The sequence below is a fragment of the Patagioenas fasciata genome, chromosome 13 (genome assembly GCF_037038585.1).
Source record: "Patagioenas fasciata isolate bPatFas1 chromosome 13, bPatFas1.hap1, whole genome shotgun sequence".
Taxonomy (NCBI): Eukaryota; Metazoa; Chordata; class Aves; order Columbiformes; family Columbidae; genus Patagioenas; species Patagioenas fasciata.
Genome location: NC_092532.1, coordinates 21,041,854 through 21,056,040, shown reverse-complemented (window position 1 = coordinate 21,056,040; position 14,187 = coordinate 21,041,854). Strand labels below are relative to the sequence as shown.

Genomic DNA, 14,187 nt, shown 5'->3' with positions numbered 1-14,187 from the left:
TCTCTGGTTTGTGTCGGGGACCAACCCAGGGCTGCTGGGCTGGTCTTTACACTCTCAGATTAAAACCTGAGACTCCAGTGAGCACCACTCTGAAGTTTAACACGCTGTTCATTAGGGGTGCTGCAGATATGTCATAATTCCCAGCATTTCAGAGGCAGTGTTGGTTGAGATTAGCACGACTACGGTAATTCCATATTCACTGTGAAGGGGAAAAATAATCAAATGAAAAAGGACAAAACCAGCAGGGAAAGAAAATTTATTTCCAAGCATCTACGAGAGTGCTACAAACAATAGAGACTAAAACTCAAAGCATTTAAGACTATTAAAAAATGTAGTTGACAATGTCCTTCTTAAAAATTAAACATAAAAATGTAGAAAATGCAGTTATTAATTCTAAAACTTGCTCAATACTGAAATAAACCCAGATAGCATCAATGAGGATGGAGTCCTACAAATGACTTTTTCTTTTTACTTTATTTCCATTTGTTAATTTGTAAATTGATACTCATTTCATTTTTTTAATGTTTATTTAAATTTATAATGGAGAAATGTGCAAATCTAGCAAAATATTCTTTGGATTATAAACAGAGAAAAATCAACCACCAAAGAAATTTGAACCAAGTTAATAATAAACTATAGAATTATATAGAATGCATACAGCTATAATAAAGTGAAATATTACAATAAACATTGTAGAGCAAATCTGCTGATTTAGCAAACTCTGCCTTATAAAACATAGGGATATAATGGGACAAGTGAATATGTTATGAATATAGAGCTGAAACATCATTCATAATTTCAACAAGTTAAATTTTAATCTAACTACATATATGGGGGTCTTCAGAAAAGCAATACACCAACAAATCAGATTTCCTCTCAGATCAAGCAGTTTGGTACCTGACTGCAAGTGAAGGACGGGGTCTGTAAAATGAGCGGTAGAAAAATGTATAACATTTCTATTTATTGCCTCTTCCCATATTGCAGCTGCTGATCTCTGACCCTAAACAGCAAACTATATTAAATTTAGCAGAAGTACAGCCGTACACAGATGCTGAAAATGTTGATGCATGAAACATATTCCAATCCCTTGCTCATTCTGAACTAATATAAAAAAGTTATAGATCATTTTTCAATTAAAAACATACATTACAAAGAACAACTCTGAAAGCACTCTGTATGTCTGTCATCACAAATTGAAATGTCTTCCTATCAGTAGACGATGCTATTCTACTGCAGTAAATGGAAAAAAAAAAATCAAAATAAAATGGAAAAAAAAAGTGCCAGAATCTTAATTACTACTCAGGTAAAGTAATTGTCAGGTAGAACAGTCTTTAGGGAATTCATAGCTAAATTGAGTCAGATTGAAGTCTCTAGAACCCGCAGAAGCCTAGCACAGATACGGAAATTCACAAGCCTGGAGTAAATTGTAAGTACAGAGTACTCCTGTCCACATATAAAGTCATTTCTGAACCCTCTGGAATTTCTAAGATACAAGATAAATGCATATTACATGGGAAATATTGAAAAGTATTACACTTAATTTAATCCAGAAAGCACAGTAGTATTATATGAAGATTATTACTGTGTTCTGGGAGCAGCCACAAGCTGTAGATAGAGAGGGTACAAAATGTTCACCAGACATTACATTTTTTTTTAAATCTAAAAAACATTTGTAAAATGTACTTGGTTTTTAAATAATCACTTAACAAGGCAACAAACCAACTACAAACACATAATAAATAAGGCTATTAAAAGGTCACAATTGTAGTAAATTAGTCAGAACTATAAATGGGACATTAGAAACACTATGTTTTTCCTTATATGCTTAATAACCAGAACAAGAATTAAAAAAGAATCAGTTTATTTCAAAGTCTGCTTCTTATATTGAAGCACATATTAAAGCAACAGTACAATGTTCATAAAATATAAGTGTGATGCTGTAACATTTCTTACATGTCAGAATACTGATATTTGTATGTATACTAAAATAAGAATTTTAAAATTGTACAAATAGATACATTAAAAATGACATAGAAATAGGGCGCCTCCCACTGCAACAAGACAGAGTTTTTATATCTGGCACGTATTAGTTCAAGATGAAAGTAGAAGCAAAAAGATTTACAAGAATCAGCAGTAACAAGTTTGATGCTCAAGAGACATAATAATTGTACATTGTACTGTACATACATCATATGGGTTTAAGCTGGCTGAATATTATATATTTCAAGTTTAAAAATGCACTACCGTATAGAGTGTCCATAGTTTAAGGCGAAATTACAGCTCAGAACTGTTATGTTTTCTAATTTGTGGAAGCTTCTTTGACGTAAAAGATTTAGATGTTCATAATACATAAGATTTCCCTTATTTGTAGGTTTGCTTTTAGCATCTTCCTTCATTTAAATATTTTGTATTTCTTAAGTGGGTTTTTTCCTCTAGTGAAGCTGGCAGCCAACTTCTATATTTGCCTTTTGTAGGAAAAGGTACTTCACAGTATTTACCACTTCTATGTCCTTTTTATCAAAGGAATCCTCTCTGTCAAACTTAAATGTTTAAATGAGATTTTTCTTGATTTTTAAAAAAATACCTGCTTACATTTCTTCTGGATTCTTCTGGACATTGGACACAGTTCTTAAGGCCAAATCTTAATCTTTATTGTTAAGAATCATCATCGAAAGTGTCTTTGGAGCCATACAAGTCTGCAAGTTTCTTAAATCGAGGTCCCCAATTTTGTAGATAGTCATAGTCCAAATCAGAATCTGTTGTCGCTGACTCTAATGAGCTAAGTGAACCAGCCACTGAGCCTCTTCCTTCATAGCCATAGATCTGAATAGAGTCATAGGGAGGAGCAGTTGGATCGTTATCAGCCTCTTGTATTCTTGTGTTGATGAAATCATCAACATCAACGCTGTTAGGAGCCGGCCGAAGCCCTGGTCTCGGCATATACTGATACTCAGGTTTTATGTCTTTGCGAGGAATAAATCCATTGATGCCGTCAGGGTTCTGCAAAGTAGCGATGTCAAACGCTTCAGTATCTTCCTCTCCTCCACCTTCGTCATCATAAGTAATAATGTTCTCTCGGACATCTTCTTCTTCAAAAACAATCAGAGGTTCTTTTTTCTGCCTTTTCAGTGTTACAAACAACACTACAATGACTATAGGAAAAAAAAAAAAAAGACAAGTTAGACTGCACTCTCAAGCAGTGGCCCCTTTATAAATAGATTATTGCATTCACTGAAACCTCAGCTTTTATGCTGCAGTTCATCATGTATTTTTGCTAACATCTGCATTTTTAGTTAGGTAAAAGCATTGACATTTGTACACAGAATTGAACACACCGATTCGAGGCTTTCTGTTTGGGCTGAATGCCATTGCTTTTCCTAATTACTCATTACTGCAAGACTAATTAAAGAAAAGCATTTGTGGGCCCGCAGTGCTGCATGAGCACTGTAACACTGCCTTTAAGCAGCCCAATCACATGGACACCTACAACAAAGTGAAGATGAGTCTTTAATCTCTGCTGTATGCCCAAAACTTAACTCTAATTCCATGTTTCATTTCCATGAAAATGGAATTTTTCTTAAGTAACACCTCAGAACATATGCCTTTGTTGCTGTATTCCCTTTCACTTCAAATTTCTATAAAATAATTTTAAAATACATTAAGAAAGACTAAAAACGCATTTTAATTTACCCATAGTAATGTAAATATTTTCAAATCATAGGGAAATACTTTACAGGACTTTCTTCAAATGAGGTCTTCTGAGCCATTTGTCTCCAACACCAGAGGGAGTTAGAGGGAAATAGGTGGCAGGAGCCACATTAATCCTGGCTCACCTCAATAAGGATCTTGTCGTCAAGGAGGATCACAAAACTTAAAACTTTATGTCATGACCTCCTTTAAACAGTGTCCCTGATTAACTGATATTAGGCCATGAAGGGACATTCTCTGAGGCCAGATAAATTCATTGGTGTTTGCTGTTGCAGTTATCATATACTGTATTTGAGCCAGGCAGATTAGTACCTCCTATAAAAACAAAAGCTAAGAAATTGAGATTTATATATCCATCTTGAAGCTGAAGGCAAGGTTAATTTTTTATCACAAACAAATATAGAAGCGTAATAAGAATGTTTTTACCTAACAAAATCACAATGCAAGCAAGAATGGCGATTAAAGCTCCAGTGCTTAATCCAGCATTGAGGATGTAGGGCTCGGCATTACAGGAGAGCATGGAGCCATTGCTGTCACAGCCGCAGACCCGAATGGTGAGGGTGTTGGTGCTGCTCATAGGGGGGAGTCCACCATCACTTATTACAATAGGAAGAAGGTATAAATCTTGCTTCTGGCGACTAAATCCTTCACGTCTAACCAGAACACTTGCTGTGTTATCTGTTTAAAGAAGAAAGATAGCCAGCATTATTTTTTCCACAAAGTCATCCTCTTATTAAATGTTGAAAAAAATATATCTTGCTCCAAGAGCCCTGAATTTTCAGATGCCTTAGCATTATTAGTACAATAAACCAGCACAAAGTATTGGCTTCCTAGTGACCCAAGAGCAGTTACAGTATTGTTTCATTTACACGGTACCAGACTCGATTTTAAGTATCTCAAGGTGATGAGGGCAACACAAGGAACACAAAGAAATCTCTGTCAGTACCTCCTTTTAGCACCCCTCTAACTTCCTGGGAATCTCACAATACTTCATTAGCTAGCAGAATGCCTGGGCCTTGGCACTGCTGTTTGGGCTGGTTCTAGTCTCGTTCCAGAATTAAAACCTTCAGTGGAGGGGAAAAAAACAAATTCCCCTGATTTGTCATTCTTGGTGTCAGACCTACAGCAATGGAAGGCAGAAATCTGTACCAAAATAGTCTGTCAATGGCACTCCCACCAAAACAAAAGCCAATTTTTGCTGTGTATTAGCAGATTTAAGGCTCACCGTTGATCCGTTTCATTAAGAAACACTAAAGTAAGTAGTATTTGTTCAGAAACTGTTTTTCGTACAAGGTCCCAAAGCCAGAATTCAGAAAGCTTGGTTGTACACGCACAATATGTCTGGGCACATGTTGAATTATGTGAATATGAGGAAGAGTTCAAGTATTGCTCTAACGCTATTTCCAGTTGTCCTCGCTGAGCACGAGGATGGAAACCAAGGTGCCGTCTCAGCGCGGAAGGTGATCGTGGATAGTCCCTCGTGCTTCCTGCGCCAAAAGCATTTGAAGGGAAGTGTGTGACATGAAACCCTGGGATGCACTGGTCAGTGTTTCCTGCTCCCAGCCGTGACAGACAAAGGCTGGGAAACACGAACAGCGTTTCTTTATTGTGCTCCTTGTTTCTCAGACTGAACCCAAGTTTATAAAATTGTAAACATCCTGAAGTAAATGAGACAATCACGTCTGTGGTTTTCAGACCTTCGAATACTAGCTTAAGCTAAGAATTTACTTGACACAAACTTTTCTGTTTTGCCATGTTCTTTATTTTTCACTATCTAGTGGAAAGAAAAAAAAGCATAGTTCTTTTATCTACTAAGGGAGGGCCCTTCACCTCTGCTGGTACCCATTTTACTATTGCCTCGGCTACTGCAGGAGATTAATAATTTTCTTACTGAAGAGTCAGCATAAATTCCAGAATTTAATAATGCAAATCATAAAACCTCTCTTAATGATCTAATCACTGCTATTTCCATGAAAGTCTGTGAATAAATTATATAAAAAACGACAAGTATTCTTGCCTTATATTAACCACCCTTGCAGGCAGTACCCCGATGTAGGACAAAGTCTGAAATTGTCTGAAAATTTGGTGGCCACAAAATTATGTATGGGATGTTAGCACTAGGGCTCTGTTTATCTGACTCTCCTGCTAGTAAATTGTGCAGATCACATCAAAAAGGATGAATATTTTTAGGACTGTCCTAGATAGGATGTTTGTTACATGCTAAATTAATTCATTTCCCCATGTCTACACCTCTCCTGCCAGGCCCACTGTGGTTACCTTGGCATGACAGAACTGTAGTGTCTCTGATACTGAAGTCTCACAAGAATAATGCCCGGAGAGAAGACAGCTTGTTAACTTCTCCTTTACATGATGGTCATATTTGCTAAGGATGGAGGAGCTGATTAAGATCTGATTATTTATTGCTTGTGGTTTTTGGAGGTGCCCTCACTCTCTTTTCATAAACACCTACATTCAGCATTTGCCCAGCTAGGCTTTGTAGCACAGTGTTTTAAAAGACCTTAGTGATAGCAGTTCTGTGTCATAGGACTTTGAATTAATGGGCTCGTAACAGTTTGGTATAAATAGAAATGTAACATCTAATATCTATTAACCCATCAACTAATACTTGAACTAATCTATATTGATAACAAATAAAACTGTTCCACAGGGTTCTCTGAAAAACATTTAATAATTCATTTCCTCAATACAAGAACAAAGATGTGCCCTATTAAATGAAAGATCACAATAGGACCGATTCTTCTTGTGGCAAAAAATATGAACATGACTATTGGGCTGAGCTACGGCTGCCTAGAGGCTGCAAAGGCAATATGGAAGGAAGCACAGGCAGTATCATATATTAGTGTATTTAGTCTGTTGGCTAAGATATGTGATATGATATTAATTTTTCTTGAATTTTGACAACTAGAAATAAGAAAAGAATGACAAATCATTCGGTTATTATAGAGACTGGCCAATTCCCCTGCAGTCAGTTATGTTACACTAAGGCTAAATATGATCCAATGGTTGATTTTTCTGGTTTAAATTGAAATGATTTCTAGTTTAATGTATTTAAAAAAAAAAAAAAATCCAATTAACATGCCTGGCTAGAGTTTAAAAAGGACTATCATTTACCAACCCTAAAAGGTCATTTTTTGTGCTTCTTTTCTGTTTATGTTATGTTCACTTCTTACATTTAGAAGAAACATAATATCCATAAGAGGAAAAAAAGTCTTTTACCTGGATAAAAGATAACATATAATCCTAGCTAATATTCTCATCCTTGCTTTTTCATTATATTCACATCCCAGGAGTATAACTATAATCCAGGTATAATGGCATTTTTAAAGCCAAGCAACAGAAGTTAAATGTCAATACCATCTTACAACTATTACTTAGCACATATGAGAGGCACTTGACTGACAGTCTTAACAAACACAATGGGGGTTAACACAAGACAGAGGGAAGAAAATAACCATCTCGACACCATCCAGAAAAATACACACGCTCTCATTTTTCCAGCTGTTATTGTCTAGGATATCTAATACCCAAAAGTGCTGTAAGTGAAGATTAGCTATAGTCTCCATGAAATCTGCAGAATTACAAGTTAAAATTGCATTACTTTATGGTGATCTTCATAGTGATCTTCTCGACCTTTGATTTTTGTCTTTTTCTCTGGTGATCTTATTGATGGTTTTTCATTTTTTTCCTCAACATACAGGCAAATGCAGCTTAGCTTTTGGGGGGTTGTTAACTTGTATATTGTGTAAGGAGGCTTCTAGATTAAAGAAGCTTACTGCAGTGTGGACGTTATCACCTATATCAGAACGTGAGTGCTGATTCAGCAAGAAACCTGAAGAACTTCAGGGGTCCAGCTGTCTGAACTCATTACCAGTGGCAAATGCTGTGGATAATCCACGATGAAATCCCCTGGCTTTATTGCTCATGTGTTTCAAAATGTCTTGATTAAAAGGTCTGAAATCAAGAGCCAGAGCACTTTTCTATTTAAAACAGTGGATTTTAGTCACTGATTTTAGTAGAATCACAAATTTAATTTTAGTCTTTGTAAAGCTCTATCTTGCGTATTTGAGAACATTACTCCACCTCTCTTTTGCTGTTGCAGTGTAACTCGTCCTTGAGCAGCAGGGTAAAGCAGGGTGGCTGCAGTCCCTCCAGCAACACGCGCAGCATCCAAGCCCCGCACAAGGTGAGCGGCCCCAGCAAAGGGCGTTTCCATTGAGGATGGAGCAGGATTAAAAGCAGGAAATCCATTTGCTAAAACCCGTCTCTCTGCTGTGAAGTGTCATGAGCCTCTACCTCTGCTTTGAAGCTCTGACTTCAATAGGAGCAAAATTGAACAGAGCCTGGGCAAACACAGTGCTGTTTATTTACGTGGTATAATGTAAGTAAACAGCGCAAAAGTAATTCAGTGTTTTATCACAGCATGTGATAAGCCATTATCTCATGTTTTCTATGGAAGATAGTCTCTGAAAAACTTGGTAACACAGTAGGCTATTAATAGGATGTAGAACGTGATTACGTTTTGTGGATTACTGCAATATGTGATTACTTTTAGGAGTTGGTAGAAAGAAACTCTATTAAATGATAATTGTAGGGCTGTATTCACTTTAAAGTTCTGTAATAGACCCAAACATTAGAGTTTTCAGTAACTGTCCTCCAGAGTTAATAAAGCCATTTTTCTTTGAAACTAGCAATTCTTTCTGAAAGTGGTGGCATGGTATATAGGCTACTCAGATTCACAACTGAAAACAATCCCAACCGTTAACTGATCATGTAAATTATTTGACTTATAAATGGTAATGCTTCTTTATATGGAAGTATAGAGAATTTTAACATTTTTACTTTGCTCTCTCCCATAACTTAAAACCCCACCGAAAAAATAATAACATCACTGCACTGAGGTTTATACAAAAATGAGGGAAAGACAAGATGGAAATGGATGGATTTCATTACGCTATTCATTTCCCAAACATGGAATTATACAGGAAGATTCAATCCTTAAATACTGTCTTGCTGAAATAACCTTTTGCAGTATTGTCAGGTACAGTCACTGCATTCAGGTGACATTATCACTTCAATTACAAAACATTTTTGTCTGGGTTAACTTTGTCATTTGAAAAAAGAAGGATTTTGCTGCATATGGAAATGAAGGATTAATGGAATTGACTGGAGCCAGGAACCATAATACCATTTGCCTGCAGCTGTATCAGAGCATCTCAATTCTGACCTATGCTTCCTCTGTTAGATTATAAAATGTAATCCATTTTCAGTTTGATATGGTGACCATACATCATCTTTTAAAGCGAAACTTGGCCTCAGGGTCTCAAGCAAAGAATACATTTTGATTTACTTCTCTCTAAAAAGTCACTCATCTTTTTTTTTTTTTTAAATGTCTTTTACTACTTTAAAGAGAATAAATATATCCCCTCCTGGATCTTCTATGAATTGCTCATGAATGTACAAGTGTCAAGCAGTAGGTAACAGTATTACTTTGATCTTCCAAGAATAACAGAGATTTTGTTTGGGAACTCTGATGATTGATAATTACCCTCACTTCTGATATTGATATAAAATATGCCACAACATAACACTTGAGAGAAAAAAGTTTTTACTGAAATCATGTATCTGAATTATGTTGCCTTTTGTGCTTCTGCAAGTCTAGAAGAAATCATCTGGATTCATTATTCAAAGCAGTTTAACTGAGTTCTACTTTTCAGAAAACAGTAAAGTTTTCTTCAAACATTAAAGCTTGCCAATTAAAACCAATTTCTAAGAAGCTGAAGCAATTTCATTTCCCTGTGCAGGAAAATAAATGAACATTGAATGAGACTATCCTATTGATTATCATTAAAAACCCCAGGACAATTATGTATTAGGGCTGAGCCTCTATTTTTTCCTGTTTACCCCACTCTGGCATCCTCAACCTCTGGCAACTTAGGTTCACTGATGCTGTTTTGTCAGATGATCAAATAAGTTTTGATGCTCACCTGGGCCTGGGTGTTTTTCCCACGAAACTCACCATCAATCTGAATGCAAGGTTGTACCATATTTCACGAACAGAAAATTGGTAAAAAGATCAGGATACCCATTATCCTGAGATACACCCAATCTGAATACGTTTCACAGCAGAAATCTGCGTTTGTATTTCCTTCAGAAGGTTAGTGTGGCAGCGATTTTTATTCCATTAGGAATTTAGTCTACATCTCCTGTGATTCATCATTTACAAAAGCTAGCACGAAGAGTAAGGTGAATAAATACAAGCAACCTAACAATTTATTCTGCCTCTGCTAATTCTAGCTTAGCCAGGAAGTTTTCTCTAAATCCAGGACATCTGCCAATTACACTTAGTGAATGTTTTTGTTAATGGTTTTTATCCTCTTCCTGGGAGATAAAATGGCAGTGGATTTTTCATGTGGGGTGTTATTATGTAATTTAAAAAAATGTATTCAAGAAAATGAAAGTGAGTTAACAAGCATTACACATTATTCCACAAACATCCTTGTATTTCAGCTATATTTTTTCTGCCTTCCTCCCCTAAATCTCTGGAAAAGAGACACATGGCATTATGCTGGCTATTAGTTTTAATTTGTCATTTATTTGGACTCGAGTATAGAGGGAATCTTCACACAAACCTCTGTTGTCTCTGAGTGTAAAATTTGGATTATGAATAATTTCAGGTGGTAAACTGAAGATAAATCTTGGTCCATTGGCCGAGTCATCTTTGTCATCAGCACTAACTGTAATAAATTGCTGTAAAAGAAAAGTACTCTGTAAACAAACAGGTCCTTTTCTGGATACATTAGATATAGACAGCATTCTGGGAAATATCCTGAATACAAAGAATTTTGAAATAGCAGAAACCTCCAAAATACCTCAACAAATGTATGCAGTTATAAACACAGAGCACACTCAAAACTAGAACAGGCAGTCTTTACTTGCTATTACATTTAACCAACATAGAATTATAGATGTTAAAGTATACACCTATATACACATTCTTACGTACAAATATGTGCTTATGATAATTTAATAGACTAAATAAAGTTCTGCAGAAAATTCAGCACCTCAGAGGGACTCATAGCAACAATGTCCTTCTCAAACTGCTATAGTAAAAGCAGAAGTGCAGATAATGTGTAGAGCTCTATTTCTGTATGGTACTAACCCCTCTTCCTCACAGATTGTTCGGGGGTAAATCTGTAGGCTGAACCCTCCAAGCACTGTGCTGTGATTCTTCCTATAAGACGCTGCATGTTTCTGTAATATCCAAATCGGGCTCCCAGCTGGGAAAGCTGCTCCCAGCCGGCTTCCTTGCCCATGGGATGGTGGGTACGCACAGTCCCTACCAGTCAGATTCAATACACTGTAACTGCTGATAGCAGTTCAGAATAAAACCAGAGGAAAGTGCCTTTCTGAGTGCTCTAGGCATTCTGGTCCAAATTTCAACGTAAATGTTTGTTTGCTGCCATTCATTTGAGCTACCAACACGGAACTGAGCTAACACCCTGAAGGAAGGAATTCATGCACAGAGAGATGGTAGGACCAGGCATACCTGATTGCTTCGAGCATTCTCACAGACAAACGCTTCATAGGCTGCTGCAAATTTTGGAGCGTTGTCATTGACATCAATGACCTTAATTGCAACTGGAACTTTGGCTTCCTGGTGTTGTTTGTCTATGAGAGTAGGCAAAACAAAATGAAACAGAAGCAAGAAGACCCCTCAAAACAAACAAAATCCCTGCTGTTTCCAGGTAAAAATGAAATAGAAGAATGAAGAATTTCCACTGGGATTTATTGCAGCTTATCAAACTGAGATAATTAGAAGACTACAGTATTTATACCACTGATTATGAAATACTTTAGTGAAATACTTACGGACTTCAACTGCAAAGACAGAGATATTATGCCAAGCAATCTCTTCCCTATCCAAAGCTTTTATTGTCTTGATGTTGCCATCTTCTGCATTAATCATAAAAAATCTTTCAAGGTCGGTGTGACGATCAATTGAATATCTAAATGAAGATTGAAAATAAGTAATTAGATAAGAGACAGACTTTGTAGTTGCATGGATCCAAATCTGTTCTATACCTTTATTATTTTTGAATAATTGTAAGTAGTACAGTTATTGTTGCCCTTAATATCATGGTCAAAGGGGTGATACGTGTTCCTTTAAAAGCAGATGCACCTGGTCAGTTTCTACATTTAGAAAAATATTAGATCAGAATTTTTGGAGTAAATGAAAATCATTGTTCTTTGATATCTCTGTATTAAAGCCCAAAACATTAGTTATTTTCTTTTCTTATAAAACATGATAAAAATATCTACTGATATGTTTTCTTCTGTTTCATATTAATCATGAAGATCTTTCTTTTAAGTCTTCTGATCTTTGGATTACTCAGAATGTTAACTGACCATACCAGATTATTAGATATTGCCCATTATTTACATATTTGTACATCTTTATCCAGCTCTGGTTTTCATATCTTTGCCTTGCAGTTCTTTGAAATGTTGACTATACCCTCACAACAGAGTTTCATAATTGAATTTACACTGAGAACATGACAAATAAACTAATAGAAGACTACCCAATGTAACTGCAGAAAGTAGGTGTGTATATGTACTTGTCAGCAGCAATTAACAGTTAACAATTAACCAGCATAATCTCTAATGTACTGCGTAGTAGACTTCTATATTTTGAGAAAAAATATGCTGTGATAACAGCATAGGATATTTTATAGAAAATATAAATTAGAATGAGCCTAAAACAGATGTCCTTAAGTATATTTTAGGCAGGCATAGCTATGCTTTCTTACTGTGATAAGGCTTTGAGAAACTAGTAGCTTATAGAAGAAGACACAAAAACAATGCTGTATGGTTAAAGTTATTAATATTCTGTGTGAATTTATAATATTACTGTGGTAGATCTATCACACTATCTTAATAACTTGCATAACAATTCTACATGCTAATGTTTAGAAAGAAGCAGCCCTCTGTAATGAAGCGTACCTTATAGCACTGTTTGCAGCATCGGGGTCTTTGGCATGTACTTTTCCAACCACAGTACCAGATGCTGCATTTTCTTGTACTTCAAAAATATAACTTGGCTTTAAAAATACAGGTGGCTCATCAGCATCTTCCACTGCTATCTTCACTGTTACTGTGTCCTTGAATGGCCCATTGCTGATGAACTTAGGATCAATATGCACATTGGCTGCCTCTACCTTCAGACTGTAGGACTTTTTGGTTTCAAAGTCTAAGAGCTGCGAGAAACAAGACAACAATGCGTTCCAGATTTAGGAAAACTAGAGTGTAAAAGCAGTAAGCAGTCCCCTAGTATTCAATGACATAAAACAAATGTGAGCATCTGTCAACAAGCTTGGACTGAAATGTGTGTATTTAAAAACATAAAGACTTAAATGGAAGGAGCTACATTCTATGTACGGAGCAGCATAGGAAGGCACTCAAAGTACCAGGTCAGAGGCCTTGTCTTGCTCTTTGCTTGCTGTATCACTCAGAAAATCACCTTTATTGGGAAAAATTAACCTTTTCTTCATGCAGCCTTCCAAGTAGCACTAAAGAGAGATGGATAAAGGAGTTCCCACAAAATGCCCAGCCTGGTCTATCCCAAGCTGGCAGGCATTTCTTTTGACATACAAATGTAGCTTAAATTGCTACTAGGTGCATCATGAGACAGGGCAGAGAACATAAATTATTTAAATGAAGATAGTTAGTAGTGCTTTTGTTTCTGTAGTTCTTTCCATCCACAGATCTCACAGCACTTTACAAAGAGGAGGCAAAATAATACCCTATGGGAGCCTGATCACAGTCACAGCATCTGCATTGCCATTGCCATGGAATCACTGCAGTGTTGCGGTATTGGTAGCCTCAAAATTATTATGTAGGTGCCAACCACAATTCACAGAGTACAGTAACACCATGGACTGAGTGGTGTAACAGTTCATTCACATTTTAAATACACAAAAAATACACTTCCACCTCTAGAACAGAGACAGTAATTGAACCACAGCATAGTTTTGACCAGAGGAGAGTTCTGAGTCTCTTCCTGAGAGACTGCCCTGATGCACAGGGCAGGGCTAACTTTGAACTTAAGTTGCCCAGACCTTCTCCTTAATAATCTCCAAGAAATATGAAAAGCTATAAAGATGCAAAGGGCAAAATCATAATGTTTCAATAATGAGATTTAAGCTTTATAATTTGTAATTTAAAATTCATTTAGTAACACTTTTAAAGATTATACTGATGGACTGTATAAGAAATCACCTCAGTCTTTTTGCTGCTTTTTGCATAGCCTGTGACTCCTTCAGAACAATATTGTGGACAATGCACAGCTGAAGAATTCAAACTATAGGGCATGAGGCTATTCAGACTGAACATAAAGCAACAGTGAATGTCTGCTACTTATCAGCACTAGGCAAAACTTCATTAACAATGAAGCTGATGGCA

The 14,187-nt window shown here is 36.4% G+C and overlaps 1 protein-coding gene across 3 annotated transcripts in view; it reads right to left on the bottom strand.

The window, feature by feature from the left end:
• Positions 1-240: 240 nt before the first annotated feature.
• Positions 241-14,187, bottom strand: part of CDH11 (cadherin 11) — an 81,525-nt gene continuing 67,578 nt past the window's right edge. For all 3 annotated transcript variants that reach the window (XM_065847919.2, XM_065847920.2, XM_065847918.2), the window contains 6 exons: positions 12,730-12,983; positions 11,599-11,735; positions 11,276-11,397; positions 10,359-10,476; positions 4,135-4,386; positions 241-3,152 (listed from right to left, as the gene is read on the bottom strand). In XM_065847919.2, the coding sequence (XP_065703991.1) occupies positions 2,656-3,152; positions 4,135-4,386; positions 10,359-10,476; positions 11,276-11,397; positions 11,599-11,735; positions 12,730-12,983 (1,380 nt within the window). In that variant the 3' untranslated portion in view covers positions 241-2,655. The remainder of the gene's footprint in view (positions 3,153-4,134; positions 4,387-10,358; positions 10,477-11,275; positions 11,398-11,598; positions 11,736-12,729; positions 12,984-14,187) is intronic.